Raw genomic sequence first — 26570 nt, forward strand, 5'->3', positions numbered from 1 at the left:
AACCCCTCCTATCTTCCTAACCTGTCTATCCTTTCTGTAGACATTTATACTCCCCAAATTCCATTTTTGCATTCCTTATATCTGTTCGACACCATGTCTCTGATATCCCAACAATATCTGCCTTTGATGCCTTGATCAACACTTCAAATTCATCAAATTTATTTACTATACTTCTAGCATTGGTGTACATGTAAGTAAGTATACATGCACCTGTTCTTACTCTTAGTTACCCTAACACAGCCCATGTATTTACTTGTTCTATGATGACTCCCAGCAGCTCTTGAAATCTCCAGCATATTGCTCTCTAGGCTGCTGCTCATTACAGTAGAAGCGGTGCAAGAATCACTTTCACCTCTGCCTGTGGCTACTATTAATCTTTTAGTCTGTGAATCCCCCCCCAAGCTAGCAGTTTTTCGACCCACCCAACACTGCCTCGATAGCATCAGCAAATATTCTTGCCCCCATTCTATTTAAATGTATCCCATCCCTGTAGAAGCAGTCTCTCCTGTTAGCAAGCACAGACCATGCTGAAAAAAAATTCAACTCCTTGAGCCTTGTACAATCTCTCCAGGGCCGAATTGATTGAAGAGGCTCTCATCATATACTCGCTCCTATTGTGTCTGGACAGAATTGCAAACACTTTCAAATTTTTAATCCTAACTCCCAACGTTTTTTCAACATTGACCTGTACTTGTTAAGTAAATCTACAGATCTCTTGCTCTTAAGTTAGTTAATGCCAAAGTATACAACATCACCGTTTGTGGCCTTAAAAGATGATGTCTGCCCTACAATGTCATCAACCTTTGCCTCTGGCAGACATATCTGTTCCACTTATCCTTTTTGCATAATATATTTCCCATCTCCCTGACAATAGAGTCACCAACAATAACTACTTCCTGTGGGACCAGTGCATTCTGCTTTGGAGATTGCCGCTGTGTTGCCTGATGCACAGGAGTGAGCTCTGGTGTTGAGTTGGGCAGCTGAGAGCTTGATGAGCCCCTCATATTAATTTCTTCAAGGGCATCTACCCACCACCTTGAACTCTCATAGATGCCCATCAGAATGCCAAGTTGATGCCTAATTTCTTCACAGTCTCTGCACCTAGCACACACACACACAAAGCTATCCTCCTTTGCTAGATCATGTCCTGTTCTAGACAGGTCTGCAAACGTTTCACATTTCGCACATTTTTTTAGACTGTGATACATTGGAGAATGGCCCTCTTCGGTTCTCCCACGAGCCACAGTACTACCACTTCTTTGTGCTTGTTGCTTTGCTGCTCTAATCTGTGTCGTGATTCTGTTTTAGTATAATTTAATTAACAATGAAATTTAATAAGATTAATAAATTTTACCGATATTGATAATACTATACTAATCTAACAGATTTCTAATACAGTGCTCCGTATTTAACTATTTAGTTTTACATTAAACCTTACGCCTTGAAGTTTGGGATGTACATTACGCTGTTCCATATCGTATAACAATGGCGACAAGTTCGAACGGTAAGATCTATGGACACTTAAGTATTATCTTTCAAAATCGCTATCTAAATTCAAATAAACCAAGGAACTTCACTAGGACTATAAAGCTACTTGTAGAAAATAATTTAGTATAACAATTAAGTCAATAAAACAACCAAATATATATAAAAACTTAGTGTTTGCTGGAGCTCCAAAAATCTTGGCCAACGCGGTAATAACCTCATACTTCCTGAAACCTACGTACTCAGATACAAATCACCCTTCATTGCATAGCCCAAAGCGCATTGTGTCCATTCCAGAATGTGCTGCGGTTGGTCAGGAGCAGGACAGAGGCTTTTTAGTTTTTGCTTCAGGATAGGCTTAATGATTGCTGTTGCTTCAAGCTTTGTACTGAGTTTGTTTTCCTCTTTTACTTCTTTCTTGTTCTATTGTCTTTTCTCTTTCCTGTTCTTGCTGTTCTTTTCTCTATTTTTTTTTTATTTGGTATTATCAGTATGCACGTAATAAATCCCTTGCTGGCTCCATGTACTAGAGATGGTAACGACATAGTGGCAGTATATGTTTGAAATTATTTCTACAGTATTAAAAATAGGTGTTGGGGTTGCCAGAAAAGCTGGCTGGGACCACCCAGATTAATAATAACAATAATAATAAACAGTGACATCATATAAAAAACATTATGGGACTCCTATTATCTCAAAACTTGATATTACATGTTGGACAGACTGTGTAATCAAGACCTGCTAATATTTGTAAAATCGGATAAATGCTAATGTGATTTTCTGTTGTGTAGGATCTTTGCCCTCATTTTTAATTAAATAAATAAATAAATCTAAGATCTCAAGTGGAAATTTCAAGCTGTGTTTTTTTTTTTTTTTATAGAAATATTATAAATATGGATATTTTAGAAATTTTATTTATTCAGGAATTCTTTCAAGGTATGGTATAATTAGAATAGATGAAAATAGTATTGGAAGACCTGCTTAAAGACAGAAGAACCTTGTAACAGGATAAAAGAATGGAAGAATGCTTTGACCTTAGATCCATGCATGGTGAATAATTGAACGTATAAAGGGAGATAAATACCTGAAGCTTGAAGACAGCTTTTCGCTTATAACATCTTCAAAGGGAAAGCAAATGCATGTTGAAGGCTGTATTTATATGGCCCAGGCACGTTGCATTGCAGTATTTCAAAAGCGCAAGTGGGTGGGTTTAAGTAGGTGAAAGGAAGAGAAGGAGGAAAATTCCTGCTCCTTCATAATTTAACTAATAGTTTGTCAATTTCAAAATATAGAGATTTCAAACAGCTTAAAGGTTTTATGGAGGAAAGGATATGAAAGTTTCCAATTAAAAATCCAGGTGCATGACTACCTGCTCCCATTAGTAGAGGTCCTGGGTGGGGGTGCTATGTTTTGTTGTTAAATTTGAACTTACAGGTTATTTGTTTTAGATCCCACTCCTCAGAAATTATTATAGGTCTATGTACGTTTATTGACTTGTTCATTGATCTTATTGCTAGAGTCTCACTGGTTTCTTACTTAAATTTTGTCTTGTTTGTCTAATATTATGGTGTTTTCAAAGGATGTGTAATACCCTGGGTTTAAGTGATGAGCTACCAACTCAGAACTAATTTTTTCTGTCCGGTCTATTTTTTCTTTATTATTTGAAGCTACTTTTAGTCTGTTTTTTTATGCTTCTGGATTTTCATATGTAATGATGTTCTCGTGCTGCCCCTATATATATATATATATATATATATATATATTGTGTTTTTAATAATTAATATAAATGTCTAAATGATTATTTTAAATTTATCCCTTGCAACATTAATGCTATTGCCGTGTGGCAATTAGACATTATACGTGCTTGATATATTATAACAAAGAGAGAACGGGACTAACCCCTCTTTTTCCGACAGATCACCAACGGACAGATACCGTAAGTATAACTCTTATTCCGATAATTACCCGTTGGGCTTTGTTTCTCCTCCACCAGTTTGCTGATTACGATACTAATTTTAAAGTTTTTCTAAAAATTAAAATTATCTGATATTACAAATTAAATTATATCTATCCATATTCAATTAACTAAATAATTTATAAGAGCAAAAATAATCTCAATACAAAGGCAAAACTGATAAGGAGTTAACAGAGACGGGTAATTATGAGACATTCCTTTAATCTGGCTATCGATCCGCTCAAAGCCCCCGATGAAGTAGCGGGTAGATGACCAGGCAAAGGAATGTTTAGTTGATATTGATTTGTTGATTAATTAATGTTATTTAAAGTTTGTTAAAATAATTATAATTTTAACTTTAATTTCATTAGGTATTAATCATATCTTTAATACCATTACAGATCCCCAGGAATAGGTTAGACAACATTTTCTAACTGAATCTCCTGTTCCGTTTACACCTTAATACCTCTATAGAAAATAAAATTGAAGTAATTTAAGCAATCAAACTAAATATATATATATATTATAGAAATATATATATATTTCCCTCAGCATGAATTGTTGAGGAGGCTTCCATCCTGCAGTGGGTTGATAATGGCTGCACTTTACTTTACTTACCTCTATAGAAAATAAAATTGAAGTAATTTAAGCAATCAAACTAAATATATATATACATACAGTTAGTCTGGTGTGCAAGGAACTGCATAAGCTATGTTTGTTTGTTGTTTAAATTTATTGTTTTTTGGGGTATGCAGATAGTTTCTTAGAGCTGCCGAAGGCTAAGTTTACTCCCAAATCTTTTAAAATTTTTTAAAAGGTTGTTGGTATGTTTCAATATATGGGAGGCCTATCCATTGTTTTTCATCACTTCTCGTTTTAGTTTTTCTCTACTACAGTCAGTTCTGCTTATAACACGTATTTTTGCATCAGGAATTTGCTCCCATGCGACTGATATATTAAGGAACAATGTGAGTATAATGTGATTTTCATGTTGGCCCATGTGTAATTTTGTCTGAAAGTAAAACCAGGTTTACACAAAACTCAGCACCAAGCTGAACATGTGACCACCAAGGTGACTTCTGCAGCAATATGTGCAAGCTTAAAAACATCAAACCTCTGAGTGCTGTATTTCCCAATTACTGTAGTTGTATTGGTTGGGGAGACACTGTTGTCATTTGCTGTATTCACAAGATAGCATGTGATATATTAGGCCAACTCATGTTTTCAGGAGCTCACATTTTTCTGGAGGTCACTACCATAAAACAAAACTGCACATTTATAATTAAATGCGAAATGTGTTTTCCCTTCCATGAAATCTTCAATCATATAAAAAACATAAGTAAATTTTCAGAACTTCTCTTCATTCCTATTTTTTTACACTATATTTACTGTAATATTTATTTATTTATTTATTAGAGATTTAAGATGTTTAAACCTGTGTGTAGCAATTTTATTGGGGTTTCTAATTTTTTTTAGTGTTTTACTTACCATACTGAACATTTTTTTTTTTTTTAATATTCTGCCCCTATCCCTATTTTTCCCATGAACCCTGTTGTTTTTAATGCATGAGATACCATAACGTGGAGATATTTAGGAACACATGTACTGCGTTATAGCAGAACTGACTGTATTGCTTTCAGCAATGTTTAAAGCACTATGAAAGGGTCCATTTGGGCTAATTCAAATTCCAAATTGATTGCTTATGAACCAGAGAGTCACATTTTATATTGATATTAGCAACAAAAGTTGACCTGAGGATAATGATTTTATTTCTAATGCAAGCAGGAGCCCAAGCCTTAATAACTAATTTTCACTCACCATCACTGGAGTTACTGATGCAGTGTAAGAGACAAAAATTGAAACTATGACACACAAATTTCAAACTAACCTAACTAAACATTATCATACTAATAAAAAGTTAGGTTACTTGAAAGTGAAGTAAATGAGTAGTAAGTAGGTAACTTAAGACTTCCTAACGAAAATGTAGTTTAGTAAAAGTAAAATAAAAGTAAAGAAATAAAGCAGGAGGATACCTCTTTCGTTACCCCTTCACATGAAATATATGTTTATATTTCAATAATCACACTAATAAAATTCATGAAAGGATATGAACTCTATAAAATTCATGCTTAAATAGTTCATCTGACTCTACCTTTGTCGAGAAATTTTCATATAGCTACTTCTAGGCTGTGTGTCTAGCTTAGAATTAATTTTCACATTTAATCATTGTTTTGTTTAATTTTCATCTGCATTTCAACTTTTAATTTTATATTGTACTAATCCTGCCAACTGCTAGAAAGAAATCATGGCCTAACACCTTTCTGAAGACCATGTTGGGAAACAAACACCACATATATACATTTGTGTATATATGATGAACTTAACACAGTTTAGAAATATTTGACTAATCTTGAATCATTTGGAATAGTTATATTATTTTTATTAACATTTTTTTTTTTTTCACTCCCATATTATAGCATTGCTGTGAATAGAGTTGCTACATACCAGGAACTGGACAGTGATTTATTGAAACATACTGCATTTGCCACACTGGTAAATTATTTCTGTTCTCTCTTGGTGCTGTTGTTTCATAATTGAATTATAACATATAATTTGCTTTTTATCTTTCTGTGTTAAATATACTGCAGGATTTGGAAAGGGTAATTTAGATGGGAAAAAATATTGTAAAAACAATTCACACCATTATACCTGCATTATGATTTATAATAAGCAAGTGCATGTGTGTACACACACAAACACATGTGCCCTATGTTATGATAACATCTGGATTAGTATTAGCAACAGACACATGGTGCAAGGAAGTCTATGGCTTATGCTGCACCACAAAAAAAAAAAAAAAATGATAAGTAAAATAATATTGAAAAAAAAACTTTTAAAAATAAATAATAACAACAAAGGAAATAGACAACCTATGCATTTCCCTACTCCCGTTGGTAACTATCCAGCTGACCTTTGAATTTCCCCAAACTGTCGGCCTCTGCCACCCATGTAGGTAACTTATTCCAGTAATTTATAACTCACTGGCTAAAATAAAACTTCCTGCAAACCATTCTAAACATCTCTACACGGTAACTTGAATTTATGTCCCCTAGTTGTAGCATCATTTATAATCTTGAATTTCGTCCTCATTCATTTTATTGATGCCTCTCAGAGCCTTAAACACTTCAATCAAATATCCTCTAAGGTGTCTAGTTTCCAAATTCTGCGACCCACATATTCAAAGTCTTTCTTCATAAGGACGCTCTTTTGCCAATCTCACCAGGTGAGTTACCCGTCTTTGCACCCTTTCAAGAAGCTCGATGTCTTTCTTTAGGTGCGGTCTCCATGCTTGAACAGAGTATTCCAAGTATGGTCTAACAAAAGCCTTATATAATGGGATTATCACGTCCCTATCTCTACTTGCAAAAGTTCGATAGATCATCGATAGGACACCATGGGCCTTCCTTGCAACCTATTTACAATGCTCGGAGAATTTCATGTCTGACCATATCGTAACACCCAAGTCCCTTTCTTCCAGTACTGCTTTTAGTTGAACTCCACCAAGTGAATAAGTTATTTTGGGATTACTGTTTCCCAGGTGTAATACCTTACACTTTGTTGGATTAAAGCATAGCTGCCATTTTTCTGACCATTCCTGAAGTCTATCTAGGTCTCTCTGAAGCTTGACAGTGATCATTAACTACTCTACCAATTTTAACATCATCTGCAAATTTAGACATCACGCCCTCTATCCCTTCATCAATGTCATTTATGAAAATTAAAAACAATAGTGGTCCTAATACTGATCCTTGGGGAACCCCACTTCTTACATCAACCCAATCTGAGGAATAGCCATTTATCACAACCCTCTGTCTCCTGCCCTGAAGCCATCCTGCTATCCATCTAGAGATTTTCCCAGTGATTCCAACCTGTTCCAGCTTATAAAGCAACCGTTTCTGTGGGACTGAATCAAAAGCTTTGCTGAAATCTAAATAAACAATGTCGAAAATATTCCCTAAATCCAGTTCATGAGTTAGCCTTTCAAAATAGCGAACCAGATTTGTCAAACAAGATTTTCCCTTTACAAAACCATGCTGAGTATCCTTGAGAATTTCAGTTCTATCCAAATGGTCCTGAATTCCACCCTTGATCATTGCCTCCATGATTTTCCCTACCACTGAAGGCAGACTGACAGGTCGATAATTTCCCACTTCACTCTTAGGACCACCCTTATGTATGGGAGATACATTGGCACTTTTCCAATCCAACAGAATCTCCCCAGAGTAGTGATGCTCGCATAATTAGCCTCAATGGTTAAATGACTCACTTGCTGCCTCCCTTAAGATTATAGGGTATATTCCATCAACTCCAGGAGCCTTACTGGCCTGTAGGCTCGAAAGTTTTTTCATTAAATACTTCTGGAGGTCAACAAAAAACAATTTGCACTTTCCGTTTTATTGGGCTTTTCTGTTAGCGCAATCTTTTATAAACGGGTAGTAAACTCGATCTTATTGTATTTGCTTTGATATCGATAGCTGGAATTCTGTTGGTTTTTACATTATGGTGACGTGTGTGTCCCCCTTCACTGAAATCTTCAGTCTTATAAAAAAAACCATAAATAATTGTAGGGATCTTCTCTTCTTTCCTGTTTTTTTGTTTGTTACTCCGATCTCACTTGTGCAATTTGTGCGTGTCATGATCGTCGTTATTGATTGCTTATTATTATTTTTTTTGTTGTTGTTGTTGTTTTAAATTTTACAATTCTAAAAAAAAAAAAAAATAATAAAAAAATAAAAATTGAGTGAAAACAAATTTACATAAATCCGTAGTTGCATAAGTCGGGGACTTACTGTATCGAAAAATGTTCAGCAACCTACGTAAAAAATATGGCGATAGATAAAAAACTTACCACGTACTACTTATGTGTCCAATACGATGCTTCTCTTTATTTTTTGCGATGTCATGTATGGTTTGGTCACCAACATTATAATGGTTCATTAGAGATTTAACGGATGCACCATTTTCAAACTTTTGAATAATTTCAAGTCTTTGTTTAATTGAAAGCGCAACTCTTTCTCATTTGCCCATCATTTTCACGATTTCTAAACAAAAAAATATATATATATTTACTATAAAAAAAATTTCAACATCCCTGACATAAATAATGAAACAAAATTTGTCTTTTTGTGGTGCGATGGAACACAACAATCGACGTGACACACTAAAACAAACTAAACATTTGGTCTCTTTTTTTTTTTTTTTTTTTTTTTTTTGAGCGGTGGGTGTGAAGACAGTGGGAGTGGGGGTTGCAAGATAATAGGTACCCTAATCTCCCAATGACGACTTATAATGCTGGTTCTTGTCGCTTATTTATGACTTGCAAAATATCTATTTATACCTATTCTAGTTATTACTTGAATTTTATGATTGCTGGTTGATTTTTTTTTTTTTTTTTTTTTTTATTTGGAGTCTTGAAGTGTCTCTGTTAATCTGATCCCGGTAAATCGAGAGTCTGCTGTATATAAAAGAGCTATGATGCTCAATACGTTCTATGTTGATATTAATATTTGTAGAAGAATAAGAAAAATTTACCTCAATATGATATGTAGAACACTTCCATATGATACCCTCTGGAAATTAAAATGAATAAAAGATTAATGCAAAATGATTACAGCAAAAAATCAACTGAAAACAATTCAAAACTTAATTTAAAAAGTTCAATGTAAATTTTTGAAAAACGATTTTCCTTCCTGTTGCTGACAGAGCATGTCCATTCCTGTGATCATGACATACAGTTGAAAAGCACTGTCAGCTTCAGAAAGGAAAATCATTTTTCAAAATTTACATTAAAATTTTTTAAATAAATTTTTAAAAATGGTTTTTTGAATTTTTAATTAAGTTTTGAATTCCTTTCAATTGATTTTTTTCTGTAATCATTTTGCATTAATCTTTTATTCATTTTAATTTCTGGAGATTATCATACAGACGTGTTCTACTTATCATATTGAGGTAAATTTCTCTTATTCTTCTACAAGTATTTGGTAAATATAAGATCCCCCTCCAGAAATTTATTTTTGCTCAGGAACCCACAAAACCTCCATCCAATCCTCAATATTTGTATGTTACCATGACCACTCTCTATTGCCAAAAGAAATTAATTATAATCTCATGCTTACAGCATGACATTATAATTACCTCTAATTTTTGTCTACCTTTACACTCCTGTATTTACCAGATTTTGAGCTATTCCATCCAGGTGCAGTACACAACTATCTTTCATACGATTATGAAAAGAAATTATTCTACAATAAAAATAAATCATTATTGAGATAAAAATTGTTTATGTACATAGATGGAATTATGCAGGTATTTAGGTAGTAAGTGGGCAACACACACCACTGTGTATGAAAAATAACATTGAAATATTTATTATGGAAAAATTGTTAAAAGTTTAAAGTAAAGTTAAATCTAAAATGAAGTAACACAGTAAGTTAAAAAGGGTGAAGCTGATATTTCAGAGGTCACTTTGCCTTCTCTTTCTGGACTGGTTACCTGGTAACATGCTACAAAGCACAACACCCAACTGACCTATATGAGATGCAGAACTTTAGTTTTGTATAAAACTGCAGCCATTATCAACCCACTGCAGGATGGAAGCCTCCTCAACAATTCATGTTGAGGGAAATGGACCATACTCTGCCACGCTAATCCAGTGCGGGTTGGCAGATTGACCATATTTAGCAGTCAGGGGCTTGAACCCCAGTCTACTCAAGGAGTGTGTACTACTGCACTCCCGCTCCTGACCACTCGGTTACGGAGGCCTTGATTTGTATATTATGGGGATAATTTTTACAAGTTTAATGGTAAATAAGGTAAAATAAACAGTCTTACTTAATATATAATAGTTTAGGCGAATAGCTTAATAAACTATATTATTAATTTCACGTGGTATAAGAGTTAAATATAGCAATAATCTTAAACTGTTTTACTTTACATTATCTTATTAACTTTACATTAAACTTGTAAACACTTTCCCATAATAAGTATTCACATGAGCGGTTACTTTACAAGCTGGAACAGGTTGGAATCGGGGAAAATCCTTAGATGGATAACAGGATGGCTTCAAGGCAGGAGACAGAGAGTTGTAGTAAATGGTTATTGCTCAGATTGGGTTGATGTAAGCAGTGGGGTTCCCCAAGGATCAGTATTAGGACTACTGTTGTTTTTGACTTTCATAAATAACATCGAAGAAGGGATAGAGGGTGCAATATCTAAATTTGCAGATGTAAGGATTGGTCTCTACCAATAACTATATCATTACGGTGATCATTAACTATAAATACCAGTATTTATAGTTAATGATCACCGTCAAGCAGACGTTCTTCAGAGTGACCTAGATAGGCTTCAGGGATGTTCAGAAAAATGACAGCTATGCTTTAATCCAGCAAAGTGTAAAGTATTATACTGGGGAACAGTAACCCCAAAATAACTTATACACTTGGTGGAGTTGAACTAAAGTCGGTAGTGGAGGAAAGGGACTTGGATGTTACGATACGGTCAGACATGAAGTTCTCCGAGCATTGCAGACAGGTTGCAAGGAAGGCCCATGGTGTCCTATCAATGATTTATTGAACATTTGCTAGTAGAGATAAGGACATCATAATCCCATTATATAAGGCTATTGTTACACTATACTTGGAATACTTTGTTCGAGTATGGAGACCGTAGCTAAAAAAAATACATCAAGCTTCTTGAAAAGGTCGAAAGACAGGTAACTCACCTGGTTAGATCGGCAAAAGGCATCCATATGAGGAAAGACTTCACATGAGCAGAATATGTGGGCTGCACCGATTGGAAACTAGGCACCTTAAAGGGGACTTGATTGAGGTATTTAAGGCTCTGATAGGCATAAGTAAAACGAACGAGGAAGAAATTTTCATGGTTATACAGTGGCAGACAAAAAAACTGCATCACTTGTGAATTTTGCAAATGTGTTTTGCACTGCATTGTGGGTTTCAAAAATGTTTGAAATGCATTTGTTAGATGGAATATAAATCTCTGTGAATAAAATCCAATAAAAAGGCTCCACCTGATATTAGCATTAGTAGAGGTATATGATTCAAGAAAGCAAGTTTATGCAGCATCAGCCAAAAAAAAAAAAAAACCCCACTACCACTTCACCCCTCCGTTCGTTCGAAATACCTGTCCAGCTGAGCCTTAAATTTATTTAGGCTATCAACCTCCACAACAAGGGATGGAAGTCTGTTCCACCAACCAACTACCCGCTGACTAAAGGCAAATTTCCGCACATCTGTTGTTCCTCAATTAGAATTTATGCCCTCTCAGGTGATTATTCTGAGCAAGAGGAAGTATCGAGTTGTGAACGAGAGTAGCCTGTGCGGACGTAGCTTTTTGCCGCTCCTGAAACAGAGGACGTTTTTTCTGATTTATTTTCTGTTTTATTAGCTTAATTGGCATATTAACTTATTTTGTAGAGTAGCTTTATATTCCTATTTATGATACTTAGTTTAAAGTAACTTAGATAGAGATTTTGTAGGTATTGCTTAGTATCAGTAAGGGTATCAAATCCAAGTGTTTACCGTTCGTAAATTGCCACCATTGTTACGCGATACAAAATATCTCGAACTAGATAGCATAAGCTTAATATAGTATAGTATAGTACATAATATTGTCAATTAATCAGTAAAATCTATTAATCTTGTTGAACTTCATTGTCAATTAAATTGTACTTTTAACTATACATATAACGACTTAGGTTATGTAACATAAATAATTAGTAAAATTTAAATAATTAATACTTAACTTGATACGGAAGTTATATAAAGGGATTTCGTAGATAACACTCAGTACCAAAACATAAATATTGCGTTATAACTGTGTTGGGATACAAGTTTAGGGTTTTAATTTTGTACTGAAATTGAAATTTTACTGAAATTAAATCGAAATCATGACTCAGACCAGAGCAGCAAAGCAAAAGGCTCAAGCTAATGGGAGTGCTGTGGCTCAGGGGAGAACTGAGGAGAGCAGTTGCCCTCTGAATCACAGCCTTTTAAAATGCACTACTTGCTTGATGTTTGTGGAGCATCGGGTAGGGGACATGATACTGCCATAGGGGGTGTCTTTGTGTGTGCGCGATGCAAGGAGTGTGAGGAAATGAGGCGACAACTGAGCGTTGTTGTGGGACTATATGAGAGCTTGAAGGACAGGGTGGATATCCATAAAGGATTAAAAGTGGGGGGCCCATCAAGATCTCAGCTGCCCACACCAATGCCAGAGCTTGCACTTTGTCATCACGCAACACAGCGTAAGCCCCCAAGGCAGAATGCGCTGGTCCCAAAGGAACTAGTAGTTGTTGGTGACTGTATTGTCAGGGAAACGGGGAACATGCTTTGTAAAAAGGATAGGTGGAACAGGACCAGGGTATGTCTGCCAGGGGCAAAGGTTGATGACGTTGTAGAGCGGATATCATCTTTTAAGGGTACAAAAGGTGATATAGTTGTACACGTTGGCACTAATGATATTAAAAGTAGGAGACTGGCAGAATTACTTAACAAGTACAGGTCATTGTTGAAAAAAAGCCGTAAATTAGGGTTGAATTTGAAAGTGTCTGCAATTCTGCCCAGACACAATAGGAGGGAGTATATGACGAGAGCCCTGTCGATCAATTCAGCCCTGGAAAGATTGTGCAAGGCTCAAGGGGTAGAATTTTTTTCAGCCTGGTCTGTACTTGTTAACAGAAGAGACTGCTTCTACAGGGATGGGATACACTTAAATAGAAAGGGTGCAAGAATGTTTGCTGATGCTATCGAGGCAGTGTTAGGTGGGTTGGAAAACTGCTAGATTGGGGGGATACAAGGACTAATACATTAACAGTAGCCACTGGCAGAGGTGAAAGTGATTCTTGCACTGCTTCTATTGGAATGAGCAGCAGCCTGGAAAATAAGATGCAGGATATTTCAGAGACTGCTGGGAATCATTGGGGTACAAGTAAACACATGGCTTCTGTTAGGGTAGCTAAGAAAAAGAACAGGTGCATGTATACTTGCGTGTACACCAATGCTAGGAGTTTAGTAAATAAATTTGATGAATTTGAGGTATTGCTCAAAACATCAAAGGCAGATATTGTTGGGATTTCAGAGACGTTGTGTCACGCAGATATAAGGAATGCAGAACTGGAATTTGGGGAGTACAATGTCTACAGAAAGGATAGGAAGGGAGGAGGGGTTATGCTATTAGTTAAGAAATACATAAAATCCAAGGAAGTGAAGCCAGTCGACATTGCTGGATAGTGCAGTGTCGAGTCAGTTTGGTGTGACATAAGCATTGGGAGATCAAAATTGAGAGTAGGAGTGTGCTATAGACCTAATGACTCTGATGAGTATAATAAGAAACTGTACAGGGAAATAGAGTGGGCCAGTAAATCAGAGTCTCTTATAACGGGGGATTTTAAATTCCCAGATATTGACTGGAATTTGGGGGCTGGTCACTCACACACTAGCAAGGCTTTTGTGGATTTATTGGATGATTGTTTTCTACATCAGCATATTCGGGAGGCAACTAGAGGGAGTAATACTCTTGATTTGATTATCAGTAGTGATTCTTCATGCATTAAGAATCTGCAGATAAATGAACCACTAGGTGGCAGTGATCACAGTGTGCTGAAGTGGGATTTACTCAAAGAGGTAACTACCATTAGGGGTAAAGGGAAGGGTTATTGCTTTCGTAAAGGTGACTACGATGGACTGAGACGGTATTTAAATTCTATACAGTGGGACCAACTGATGATGTTACCAACAGATAATTCAAAATGGGAAGCATTCAAAGAACTTATCTTGGAAGCTACTAGGCTTTACATACCAACTAAGAAATATTGTTCAAGGTTTAGGCCTAAGTGGATGTCAGATGAATTAATGAGACATATGGTGAGAAGAAAAATGAATGGGATTCATACAAATTAACACGTGACACAGAAGCCTATGATAGATACAAGTTGATCTGTAACCAAGTTACAAAGGAGGTTAGGCAGGCGAAGGCAGATTACGAGAATCTTTGGCAAGGGATGCAAAGAAAAACAGCAAAGAGTTCTTTACTTATGTAAACTATAGAAGGAAGCAACTGTTGATGATCCTGCTCAGGTAGCTAACAAACTAAATGGATATTTTGCATCGACAATCGCACATGAGGAGTTATTCAGCGAGGGGAATGCAGAGGTGTATTCAACTCAGGCAGTAAGCTAGAGAATCTTGTAATAACTGAGAGTAAAGTGGAGGAGAAATTGTTGAAGATACACACAAGTAAGGCACCTGGGGTGGATGGGATCTATCCAGTTATATTAAAGGATGCAGCAAGACTTCTGTTCCCGGAAAATTAATGGAGGCACTGGTTAAAGAAGCACAGCAGGATCATCTAGACAAGACTTCAGTTATAGCTCGGACACAGCATGGTTTTGTTAAGGGCAAGTCTTGCCTGACCAATCTCATTGGATACTATGATGCAGTCACAAAAGAACTGGATGCAGGGAATAACTTTGATATTATATACTTGGATCTGAGAAAGGCTTTTGATACTGTTGCACATGGAAGACTGCTGCACAAATTGGAGCAGTGTGGCATTGGAGGCAAATTGCTGCTATGGATAAAGGTGTGGTTGAGGGGGAGAAGACAGAGAGTGGTAATCAATGGACACTGCTCATCGTGGACTAATGTTATTAGTGGAGTCCCTCCGGGTTCAGTATTGGGTCCATTATTGTTTTCTGTATTTATAAATGATATTGATGGTGGTATATCAAGCTTAATGTCCAAGTTTGCAGACGATACGAAGGTTGGCAGGGTTGTCAAGGACACTACTGACACTATGCTGCTGCAACAGGATTTGGAAAGGTTGAGCAGATGGGCTGAGAGGTGGCAAATGAAATTTAACATTGACAAATGTAAAGTACTATATATGGGAAACAGCAACTCCAGAGCAACGTATCAACTCTATGGTACTACACTGGCAGTGGTAGAGAATGAAAGGGACCTGGGGGTGGTTGTGCAGGCAGATATGAAGTTCTCTGAGCAGTACAGACGGGCTGCAAGAGTAGCTCATGGTGTATTGTCAATGATATATAGGAATTTTTCTAGCAGGGATAAGGAGGTGATTATTCCCTTGTATAAAGCAATGGTCAGGCCACACCTAGAGTACTGTATACAGGCGTGGAGGCCTCATTTCAAGAAGGATGTAGAGCTGCTGGAACGAGTACAGAGAAGGGCAACAAGATTAGTGAATGGAACAAAAGGGTGCTCTTATGAAGAAAGGCTTAAGTTTTGCAAATTACAGCGTCTGGAGACTAGGCACCAGCGAGGTGATCTGATAGAGGTGTATAAAGCCTTGAATGGTTTGAGCATGCTAAATGCTGATGGAATTCTTCCTCTTGCTCAGAATAATCACCTGATAGGGCATAAATTCAAATTGAGGAAAGACAGATGTAGGATAGACGTGCGGAAATTTGCCTTTAGCCAGTGGTTGGGTGGTTGGTGGAACAGACTTCCATCCCTTGTCGTGGAAGTTGATAGCCTAAATAAGTTTAAGGCTCAGCTGGACAGGTATTTCGAATGAACAGAGGGGTGAAGTGGAAGTGGTTATTTTTTATTTATTTATTTTTTTTTTTTGGCTGATGCTGCATAAGCTTGCTTTCTTGCATCAAATGCCTCTACTAATGCTAATGCTACTCCCGTCAGCATTGAGCATGCTCAAATCATTCTAGGCTTTATGCACCTCTATCAGATCACCTGGCCGGTGCCTAGTCTCCAGACACTGTAATTTGCAAAACTTAAGCCTTTCTTCGTAAGAGCAACCCTTTATTCCTTTCACTAATCTTGTTGCCCTTCTCTGTACTCGTTCCAGCAGCTCTACATCCTTCTTGAAATGAGGCCTCCAGACCTGTATACAGTACTCTAGGTGTGGCCTGACCATTGCCTTATACAAGGAAATAATCACCTCCTTATCTCTGCTAGAAAAATTCCTGTATATCATTGACAAGACACCATGAGGTACTCTTGCAGCCCATCTGCACTGCTCAGAGAGCTTCAAATCTGCCTGCACAATTACCCCCAGGTTCTTTTCATTCTCTACTACTGTCAATGTAGTACCACAGAGTTGATACGTTGATCTGGGGTTGCTGTTTCCCATATGTAGTACTTTACATTTGTCAATGTTAAATTCATCTGCCACCTCTCAGCTCATCTGCTCAACCTTTCCAGATCCTGTTGCAGCAGTATAGCGTCAGTAGTGTCCTTAACAACCCTGCCCACCTTTGTATCGTCTGCAAACTTGGACATTAAGCTTGATATACATCATCAATATTATTTATAAATACAGAAAACAATAATGGACCCAACACTGAACTCTGAGGGACTCCACTAATAACATTAGTCCACGATGAGCAGTGTCCATTGATTACCACTGTCTTCTCCCCCTCAACAACCTCTTTATCCATAGCAGAAATTTGCCTCCAATGCCACACTGCTCCAATTTGTGTAGCAGCCTTTCTAAGATCCAAGTATATAATATTAAAGTTATTCCCTGCATCCAGCTCTTTCGTGACTGCATCATAGTATCCAATGAAATTGGTCAGGCAAGACTTCCCCTTAATAAAACTATGCTGTGTCCGAGCTATAACTGAAGTCTTGTCTAGATGATCCTGCAGTGCTTCTTTAACCAGTGCCTCCATCAATTTTCCTGGAACAGAAGTTAAACTCACAGATCTATAATTACTTGTGTCAGCCTTTGATCCTCCTTTGTGAATTGGGGTCACATTTGCACATCTCCAGTCTATGGGTACATCCCCTGAGTCCAAGGAAGCTCTCATAATTATGGCTAAGGGTTTGCTTACTCCTTTGCTGCCTCCTTTAATATAACTGGATAGAGCCCATCCACCCCAGGCACCTTTCTTGTGTTTATCTTCAACAATTTCTCCTCCATTTTACTCTCAGTTATTACAAGATTCTCTAGCTTGCTGCCAGAGTTGAATACACCTCTGGCATTCCCCTCGCTGAATAACTCCTCATGTGTGAATGTTGATGCAAAATATTCATTTAGTTTGTTAGCTACCTGAGCAGGATTATCAACAGTTGAACCATCGATATCAAGTGGACCATTCTGATTCATCCCCTTCCTTCTAGAGTTTACATAAGTAAAGAACTTTTTGCTGTTTTTTTTTGCACCCTTTGCCAAAGATTTCTCATAATCTGCCTTTGCCTGCCTAACCTCCTTTTATGACTTGGTTACAGACCAGCTTATATCTATTATAGGCTTCTGTGTCACATGTTAATTTATATGTAACCCATGCATTTTTCTTCTCTGCCACATGTCTCATTAGTTCGTCTGACATCCATTTAGGCCTAAACTTGAACAGTATTTCTTTGTTGGTATGTAAAGCCTAGTAGCTTCCAAGATAAGTTCTTTGAATGCTTCCCATTTTGAATTTGCTGTTGGTAACATCATCAGTTGGACCCACTATATAGAATTTAAATACTGTCTGAGACCATCGTTAGTTAGTTATTTGGTTTTTAGGAGCATTAGCAACTAAGGCCATATTGCTCCGGGATATGCGGTGGTCATTCCCTGACCTTTCCACATCCTCCGTATTTGGTGGTGACAGGCTCGAACCCCGGTCTAATCAAGAAGCATGTGCTACGCACTGCTGCTCCTTCCCACCTGGCTACGGAGGCGCCCCAGACCATCGTAGTCGCCTTTACGAAAGCAATAACCCTTCCCTTTACCCCTGATGGTTGTTACCTCTTTGAGTAAATCCCACTTCAGCACACTGTGATCACTGCCACCTAGTGGTTCCTTTATCAGCAGATTATTAATGCATGAAGTATCACTACTGATAATCAAATAAAGTATATTTCTCCCTCTAGTTGCCTCCCGAACATGCTGATGTAGAAAACAATCATCCAATAAATCCACAAAAGCCTTGCTAGTGTGTGTGACCAACCCACAAATTCCAATCAATATCTGGGAAATTAAAATCCCGCATTATGAGACTCTGATTTACTGGCCCACTCTATTTCCCTGTACATTTTCTTATTATACTCATCAGAGTCATTAGGCCTATAGCACACTCCTACTCTCAATTTTGATCTCCCAATGTTTGTCACACCAAACTGACTAGAAACTGCACTGTCCAGCGATGTCGACTGGCTTCACTTACTTGGATTTTATGTGTTTCTTAACTAATAGCATAACCACTCCTCCCTTCCCATCCTTTCTGTAGACGTACTCCCCAAATTCCAGTTCTGCATTCCTTATATCTGTGTGACACCACGTCTCTGATATCCCAATAATATCCACCTTTGATGCTTTGAGCAATGCCTCAAATTCATCAAATTTATTTACCAAACTCCTAGCATTGGTGTATACGCAAGTATACATGCACCTGTTCCTATTCTTGGCTACCCTAACACAACCCATGTGTTTACTTGTACTGCAATGACTCCCAGCAGTCTCTGAAGCATCCTGCATCTTGTTTTCCAGGCTTGTGCTCATTCCAACAGAAGCAGTGCAAGAATCACTTTTACCTCTGCCAGTGGCTACTGTCAATCTATTAGTCCTTGTATCCCCCCAAACTAGCAGTTTTCCTACTCACCTAACACTGCCTCGATAGCATCAGCAAATATTCTTGCACCCTTTCTGTTTAAGTGTATCCCATCCCTGTAGAAGCAGTCTCTCCTGTTAATGAGTACAGACCAGGCAGAAATATACCTAATTACCATAAATATCTTCCCAAAGTGAAAAATGCGTAAGTAATGGAAATATGAGAAATTATGGAAATGGAAACCAAACATACATTTTATTGCATTTACGTGTACAAACCTGAAATTACAAGTTAACGTAATACTATTATGTACTGTAAATCAGCAAAATAGGTCCTCGATATTTTGTTGTTCCTCCTCAAGCTACAATTACAGCCTTGCAACAATCTGGCATAGTTAATAAACTTCTGGATATACGGTTGCCCAATTTCGTGTGAAAAAAAAAAATATGCTAATCATAGCTTAAGGCAGAAACTTAAATAAAAAATAACTTTTTATGATTTGACCAAACACATCTCATTGCTTCTAGACTGTAAAATGCAATAAACTGACGCGGTGGTAAATTTTTTGTGCGATAAACTGACGCGATGGTAAATTGCTGGCGGTAAATTTTCCTAGACTCGATTTTAGTGTGATTGGTTCACCTCTGTGTGGTTGTTGGTTTAATTTATTAAAATTGGTTTTATATCAGGCAGTGATTGCAGATTTAAACTAAGCCCTCATTGCTCTTCTTCTTTGCAGTTGAATTTTTTTTGCACTGTATATCATAATTACAGAGCTAATATTGCTTACTTCCAAAATATCACCAGGGAGAAATGAAGCCTCACTTATCAAACAGCACTGGCTTCTTTCTATACACACCCTATAGGAATATTACATGCATTTTCATTACAAAAATAAAGAAAGAAAAACAATCACTAATGATCCAAACAAACAATTATCCAAAAATATCAATAAATTAGTTTTTTCTACACCCGAGATAAACAGTACCTTATATTTCATTCATATGCGTGTTTAAAGTAGTGGCTTTTCTAACAGTTGCTATGACCCAAAGGAGTATAAGTGTATAAAATACCAAAGGAGAAGAGCACAGTTAAAACACACTGCTATGACAACCTGTTTCACAACTTACTAGTCCCACATCATATAGCAAGTGGTCTTTAGTGGCAATACTCAGGTAAAACATTTGTTCAATGTGAGATGCATGTGCTGTATGTAACTAGAGCTTCAAACTTGTAACAGCTAATGCTGGACCTTAGAGAAATTATCAAAAAAATGAAATTTCTTGTGAAGGCAAAGTTTGTTCTGCTCTGAGCATTCAGACCATTGCATCAACTAAGCAGTCTAAATTCTGCTGGCTGCAAAAGTATATTGAAAAGATAAATGCCTCAAACTACATATGTATTTGAGAATATTGCTATAAGTTATAGCATTAGCTATAGTTAAAAAAATAAAATAAATATAAAACTTCATAAATCTGATATTCAAGAATGTAGAATTCTTACAAATCTTGTAAAAATTCTACACTGAACACTTTTGAAAATTTTACTTAAAAAAAAAAAAAAAAAAAACAATAATCTAGAAATTATGTGCATATGAAGCACATAGTAATGTCTAGGTTACTTGTTTTTTTTTTTTTTTCTGAGTGGTATTGCTTTTCTTATGTAATTTATGACCACAGGGAAACTGCCATAGCTCAATCTAATTAGTGTCTCTCATTGGTTTTTCTTATTGATACAGCCACTGTTACTCAAATTGCATCTTATATAAACTTGTAAGGCAAATCTCATTTATTTAGAATGGGATGCCAGAAATTTAACCTCACTGTGTTCATTCCTTGATTGTAGGCTTGACAACTTGGCATACTATTCACCTTGGGACACTACATAGCTACTGAAGCAGTCTCACATTATAAGTCATAATTTGGAAAGGGGGGGGAAGAAGAAAACCTGCATGCTTTAAAAGTTTGTGTGAAGGCTACTGTTATTCAAACTATTGTTGTTGCTTGTTATTTGGTTTTTAGGAGCATTAGCAACTAAGGCCATATTGCTCCGGGGATATGCGGTGGTCATTCCCTGACCTTTCCGCATCCTCTGTATTTGGTGGTCACGGGCTCTAACCCCGGTCTAATCAAGAAGCCTGTGCTATGCACTGCTGCTCCTTCCCAACTGGCTACGGAGGCACCAATAATATAATAATCAATGAACTATACACAATTGTATCATAGCTTGAATTAGAATGACATCAAGAAATGTGATGTTTCAGATGGTTATATTATAACTACCACTATAACAGTTTTTTTTTTTTTTTTTTTAGAATTTGATATTCAGGAAAGTTTCTTGAAGTGAGCAATCTGCCATAATTACCATAATGATATGTTTCACCACTCTTCCAGAACATTATAATCTTTTTATAGTAGTTTATCTGTGCACTATATAGTGTCATAACTGAACACCATACAATATTAAGTTTTTAAAATCTGGCATAGGTTTAGTCCCATCATCGTTAGGTTTACAACGTTTATGGTATACATAAAATAATTTTATGTGCAGCATTGTAGCTAATTACCTACATATCATTTCGTACTGAAATTTAAATTTTTCATATTTTTGCATAGGATGGTATAGATCTTCGACTCTTAACCAGACATTTGGCACCAGAGCAACAAATTAAAGAGGTAACTACAGATATTATTAATTTTTATTTTTACTGTGAACCATAATATATTATAGTCTATTGTAGTCTGTTTTAAAAATGTAAAAATAAGGAAAAAATCACTAGTTAAATGTAACCTTTCTCCGAAACAGGGCCATCTGGGTGGTGGTATCCACTGAGAATAAGTAACAGTAGTCTTCTCCATTGGTGAAGTGTTATTTATTCAAGGTAGTGCAATAACATGGTAACTTGTGAAAGTATTTGTAATATGAGATATACTTAAATGATGCCATTTCTCAACCACTTAGTAGTTGGCTATGTATAGACATGATGCTCTAGCACTAACTTATATGTTAATTAACTTCTACGTAACCTGAGGCTATTGCCCTAAATGTATTATGTAAGCTAAAAGGTCTAATTACTCATTTCATCTTTTGATTCCCCCTTTATGAATTTGGGATACATTTGCACATCTCCAGTCTATAGGGACTTCCCCTGAATCCAAGGATGCTCTCATGATTATGGCTGAGGGTTTGATTACCTCCTTTGCTGCCTCCCTGAATATAACTGGATAGATTCTATCCACCCCAGGTGACTTTTTTTATGTTCATCTTTAAATTTTTTCTCCCACTTTCCTTTCCGTTATCATAAAGTCATTTGGCTCCCCATTGGAGACTGATAAACTTCTAGCATCCTCTACCCTAAAGAATTCCTCGTGTGAATATAGATGCAAAATACACATTCAATTTTTTTGCAACTGGAGCAGGGTTACCAACAGTTAATCCATAGACATCAAGTGGCCCAATATGATTCAACCCTTCTTTCTACTGTTAATATAAGCATAGAAGTCTTTGCTCTTTTTATTTGCATTCTATGCCAGAGAATTCTCATAATCTGCCTTAGCTTGCCTAACTTTTGTGACTTTATTACAATTTAATTTATATCTACCATCTGTCAATCACCTGAAAATTTATATCTACCACGGGCTTCTGTATAACCTGATAATTTATATTGCATCCCATGCACTTTTCTTTTCTGCCACATGTCTCAATAGTCACCTGACATCTATTTAGGTCTAAGCCTTGAACAGTATTTCTTCATTATGAAAAGCCTAGTAGTTTTTTTTTTTTTTTTTATATTACTTCCCTGAATACTTCCCATTTAGAATTTGCTATTGGTAACATCAACAGTTTATCCAACTGCACAGAATTTAAAAACTGTGAGGCCACTGTAGTCACCCTTTCAAAAGCCTTTACCTTTAACAGTAGTTATGTCTTTAATTAAATTCCATATTAGTATACTGTGATTGCTGCCACCCAGTGGGTCTTTTACCTGCAGATTCTCTACCGATAACCAGATCATGAGTATTGCTTCTTCTTGTTCACTCTAACATGCTGCTATAGAAAACAGTCATCCAAAAAATTCACAAAAGTTTTGCTAGTGCATGAGTGATCAACCCACAAATTCCAGGCAGCATTTGGAAATTTTAAACTCCCATTATTACACATTATGATTTGCTGGCCCACTATTTCTCTGCAAGGTTGTTTGGTATGCTCATCATTGTCATTAGGCCTATAACACACTCCTACTCTCAATTTTGTTTTTCCAGTACTTATATCACACCAAACTGACTCAACATTACACTTGTCATCCATATCAACTGGATGCCTTAGATTTGCGCTTCCGTAGCCAGGTGGGAAGGAGGAGCAGTGTGTAGCACACGCTTCTTGATTAGACCGGGGTTCGAGCCCGTCACCACCAAATACAGAGGATGCGGAAAGGTCAAGGAATGACCACCATATATCCCGGAGCAATATGGCCTTAGTTGCTAATGCTCCTAAAAACCAAATAAACAAACAACAAGCCTTAGATTTAATATGCTTTTTAACTAAGAGTATAACCCCTCCTGTCCTATCCATCCTTCCTGTATACATTGTACTCCCCATATTCAAATTCAGCATCACTTACTTCTGAGTGACACCATGTTTCCACTTTTCCTACAATGTCTGCATTTGATGACTTAATCATTACTTCAAATTTAAAGTTATGCTTTCTCCTAGTTTTAAATAAGGAAATCAACTTATTGTGGTTTGTAATCAAAACTGAATGTTATATCATTTTCATAGCCAGTAATGATGGCAAATTTAAACAATCTTCTACTGTATTAGTAAAATTGTTGAGTTATGTAAGTGCTAAGAAGGGTCTTTATTCATTATTGTTTCTAAAAATCATTTCCAGGTTTTTGGGAAAGTACGTTTTAAATGATGTGGGGGTAAATACACTGTCTTACCATTAATATCGAGACATCCTTCCTTAGATAGTTGGTTGCATCCTACTGCAGCACCATGTGTCAGGCGCAGCTATATATAAATATGCTTGTAGGCCTTTGAGGAGGCAGTAGTATAGTTGTGAATGCAAGATGCTGCAATCAATGAAGTAACAAATTTCCAGTGCAGAATGATAATAGGGTGCCACATACACAGTTGGCCTGTATGCAACATTTGAATGGCACTGAAGATCCTTACATTGACAATTGATATTTTCTGCAAATAGAAGCAGACTGGTGCTAAAACTGTCAGAAAACAATCTGGTAAACTCCTGAAGCTGTAAAGAATCATCTGCTTGGAATGCAAGTCAACATTATCGCAGCATACACAAGCTGTCATTGAGACAATTGGGACTTATGTCATTACCAGTTCAGGATGCTGCACGAAATGAGTTACCACAGTTGTAAGCCATTCATGAGACACTAATGACCTCGATCAATGCTAGAAACTGTCTAGATTGGTGTAAGGCTTGTTGTTCTTGGACCATACACTAGTGGGAAGCTATGATTTAGAGTAACGAGTTATGAGACATGATCTATCAGTCTGACGGTCATGCCTGGGTGTGACAGATGTCCAGAGAAAGCTACCTGCTGGACATTATCATCCCAACAATGAAGTGTGATGGGGCTGTTGGTTATTTTGGACAAAACTATAAATGCTGAGACCTATCTAGGTGTCCTGAACAATAATGCATTACTTACATTGTGGCAGTGTGTTGAACAAGGCTCATACCTGTATCAGCAAGATGACACTCTGTGATACTGCTCGCTAGCCCATGGCTTTGATCTTAATCCTGTAGAAAACCTCTGGGATGAACAGAATTGTCAGGTGTGTATAAGGAAAGACTGCCCAAAAAACAGAGGTGAACTGGAAGCTACTTTGAAAGTTGAATGGTGGAATATATCTGAGGACATTTACAAAAAATCTGGTGGAGAACATTCCATGAAGACTAGAGACTGTTGCAGGACATGTTATTTTTCCTGCAAATAAAAGTTATTTGTAGATATGCAGGTGTCCAGATATTAATGATAGGGCAGGGAATCTTGAAGTGAATTTAAATTTGTAATTATGCTCTTAAAACATTGAGATATATAAATCATTTATATATCTCAACATTTGAAGCTTTTTCTGTAATATTTTTTTATGCCTAAATGGTGTAAATTCAGCATAAAATAAAATCTGTTACAAATATAAAGCATCAATTTTTTAATTAAGATCTGCAAGTAATGGTTTTTTTTTGAAAACCCCAAATACGAGAGGTATTATAACCTATAGTACTTAGTACCGTGCATGGGCCGAAGGTTGGGAAGATGAAAGAAGAAACTTGTTAGACTTGAACTTCTGTAGATTGTAATTTTCAGGTAATATGTATGAAGGAAGGTTGTCCCCAAAAATGAAAGTTGAATGAATAAATGAGGAAGAAGAAAAGTTGGTTATGTGAGTTTGAAGTTGAACAGTAAAAGAACAGTTGTGGCAAGTGTTCGGACTGCTTTGGAAGAAAGAGCAGAAATTATAGAATCGAATTCAGAAGAACAGTACCCATGGAAGTATCTATAGAAAATGCACGCAGCAGAAACAATGTCTATGAGACAGAGAGTGGAGAGACTCTGTTAGAGATGAGTCAGTAATTAACCTAACTGTCCTCTTTTGAATGGAATCTAGAAGCCAGAGAGAGAGGTTTTGGGGGCACTGTCAGATGTGGGTACAATATTCCATGGTTGGGTAGATTTGTGATTTGTACAGAGCGAACAGCTGTTTGGAAGAAAAGTAACGCCCAAGATCAAAAGAGAAAACCCAGTTTTTTAGGTGCATATACCAGAAGAGATTAGAAGTCGAGATAATCCCCAATAGTGTAGTGTACAGTGTATTCATTGTCTAACAGCGCCAGGGGTTTCCCCCTTGACAGTGCACTGTCAAGGCCAGAGATTTAAAAGTATATGGACCTTGTGGTGTGTAATGTCACATGCTCATTGTTCTTCTGGCCTATTAGCCACTGGGCCCCTGATGGGACCCAGCATTGTCCACACTAAACCATAAAGGAATAACATTGTAAGTTTTACTCTGGCAGGTCCTGTCACCTAATTTCCAGAGATTTCAATGGCTAGGACCTATAATAAAAAAAAAAAAAAAAAAAAAATGGAGAAATGCTGCATATAAGGGATTATATGCTGAAAGGCAGGAGAAAATCCTAAAATATCGGGCATTAATTTTGATGTTTTAAATTTTGACATGTGGAGCGATCGCTGTGTAAGTTGATAGGAAAGGGAGGGAGATTGGAATGGGGGAAAGGAAGTAAGGAGCCGATAGGTTAGATGGCCCCTGTAATGGTCAGTGGAGCAGGCCCATGCCACACCAGAAGGAAAATAGGGTGGGGGGGGTGAGGAGGAGAGAAGGCAGGGGCATGCCTCCTCTCCCAGGATAGTGGTTAAAAAGTACCACCATATTAGGGTACATGGTTGTTGGATCAGCAGCCAGCTGAAGAGCAGCATGGCAGAGAGGTCAGTGTTTACTATCTGGGTGGGATTCCAATAGAGATATTAGATCTTATCT

At 36.9% G+C, this 26570-nt stretch overlaps 1 protein-coding gene across 5 annotated transcripts in view; it reads left to right on the top strand.

Annotated features, from left to right (window-relative positions):
- Window positions 1–26570, top strand: part of IFT43 (intraflagellar transport 43) — a 221402-nt gene that overhangs the window by 116871 nt on the left and 77961 nt on the right. For all 5 annotated transcript variants that reach the window (XM_090375508.1, XM_090375506.1, XM_090375509.1 and 2 more), the window contains 2 exons: window positions 5917–5992; window positions 21656–21715. In XM_090375508.1, coding sequence (XP_090231634.1) covers window positions 5917–5992; window positions 21656–21715 — 136 coding nt within the window. The remainder of the gene's footprint in view (window positions 1–5916; window positions 5993–21655; window positions 21716–26570) is intronic.

This window comes from Mastigoproctus giganteus, chromosome 6 (assembly GCF_048544385.1).
Source record: "Mastigoproctus giganteus isolate SK-2022 chromosome 6, ASM4854438v1, whole genome shotgun sequence".
Classification (NCBI taxonomy): domain Eukaryota; kingdom Metazoa; phylum Arthropoda; class Arachnida; order Uropygi; family Thelyphonidae; genus Mastigoproctus; species Mastigoproctus giganteus.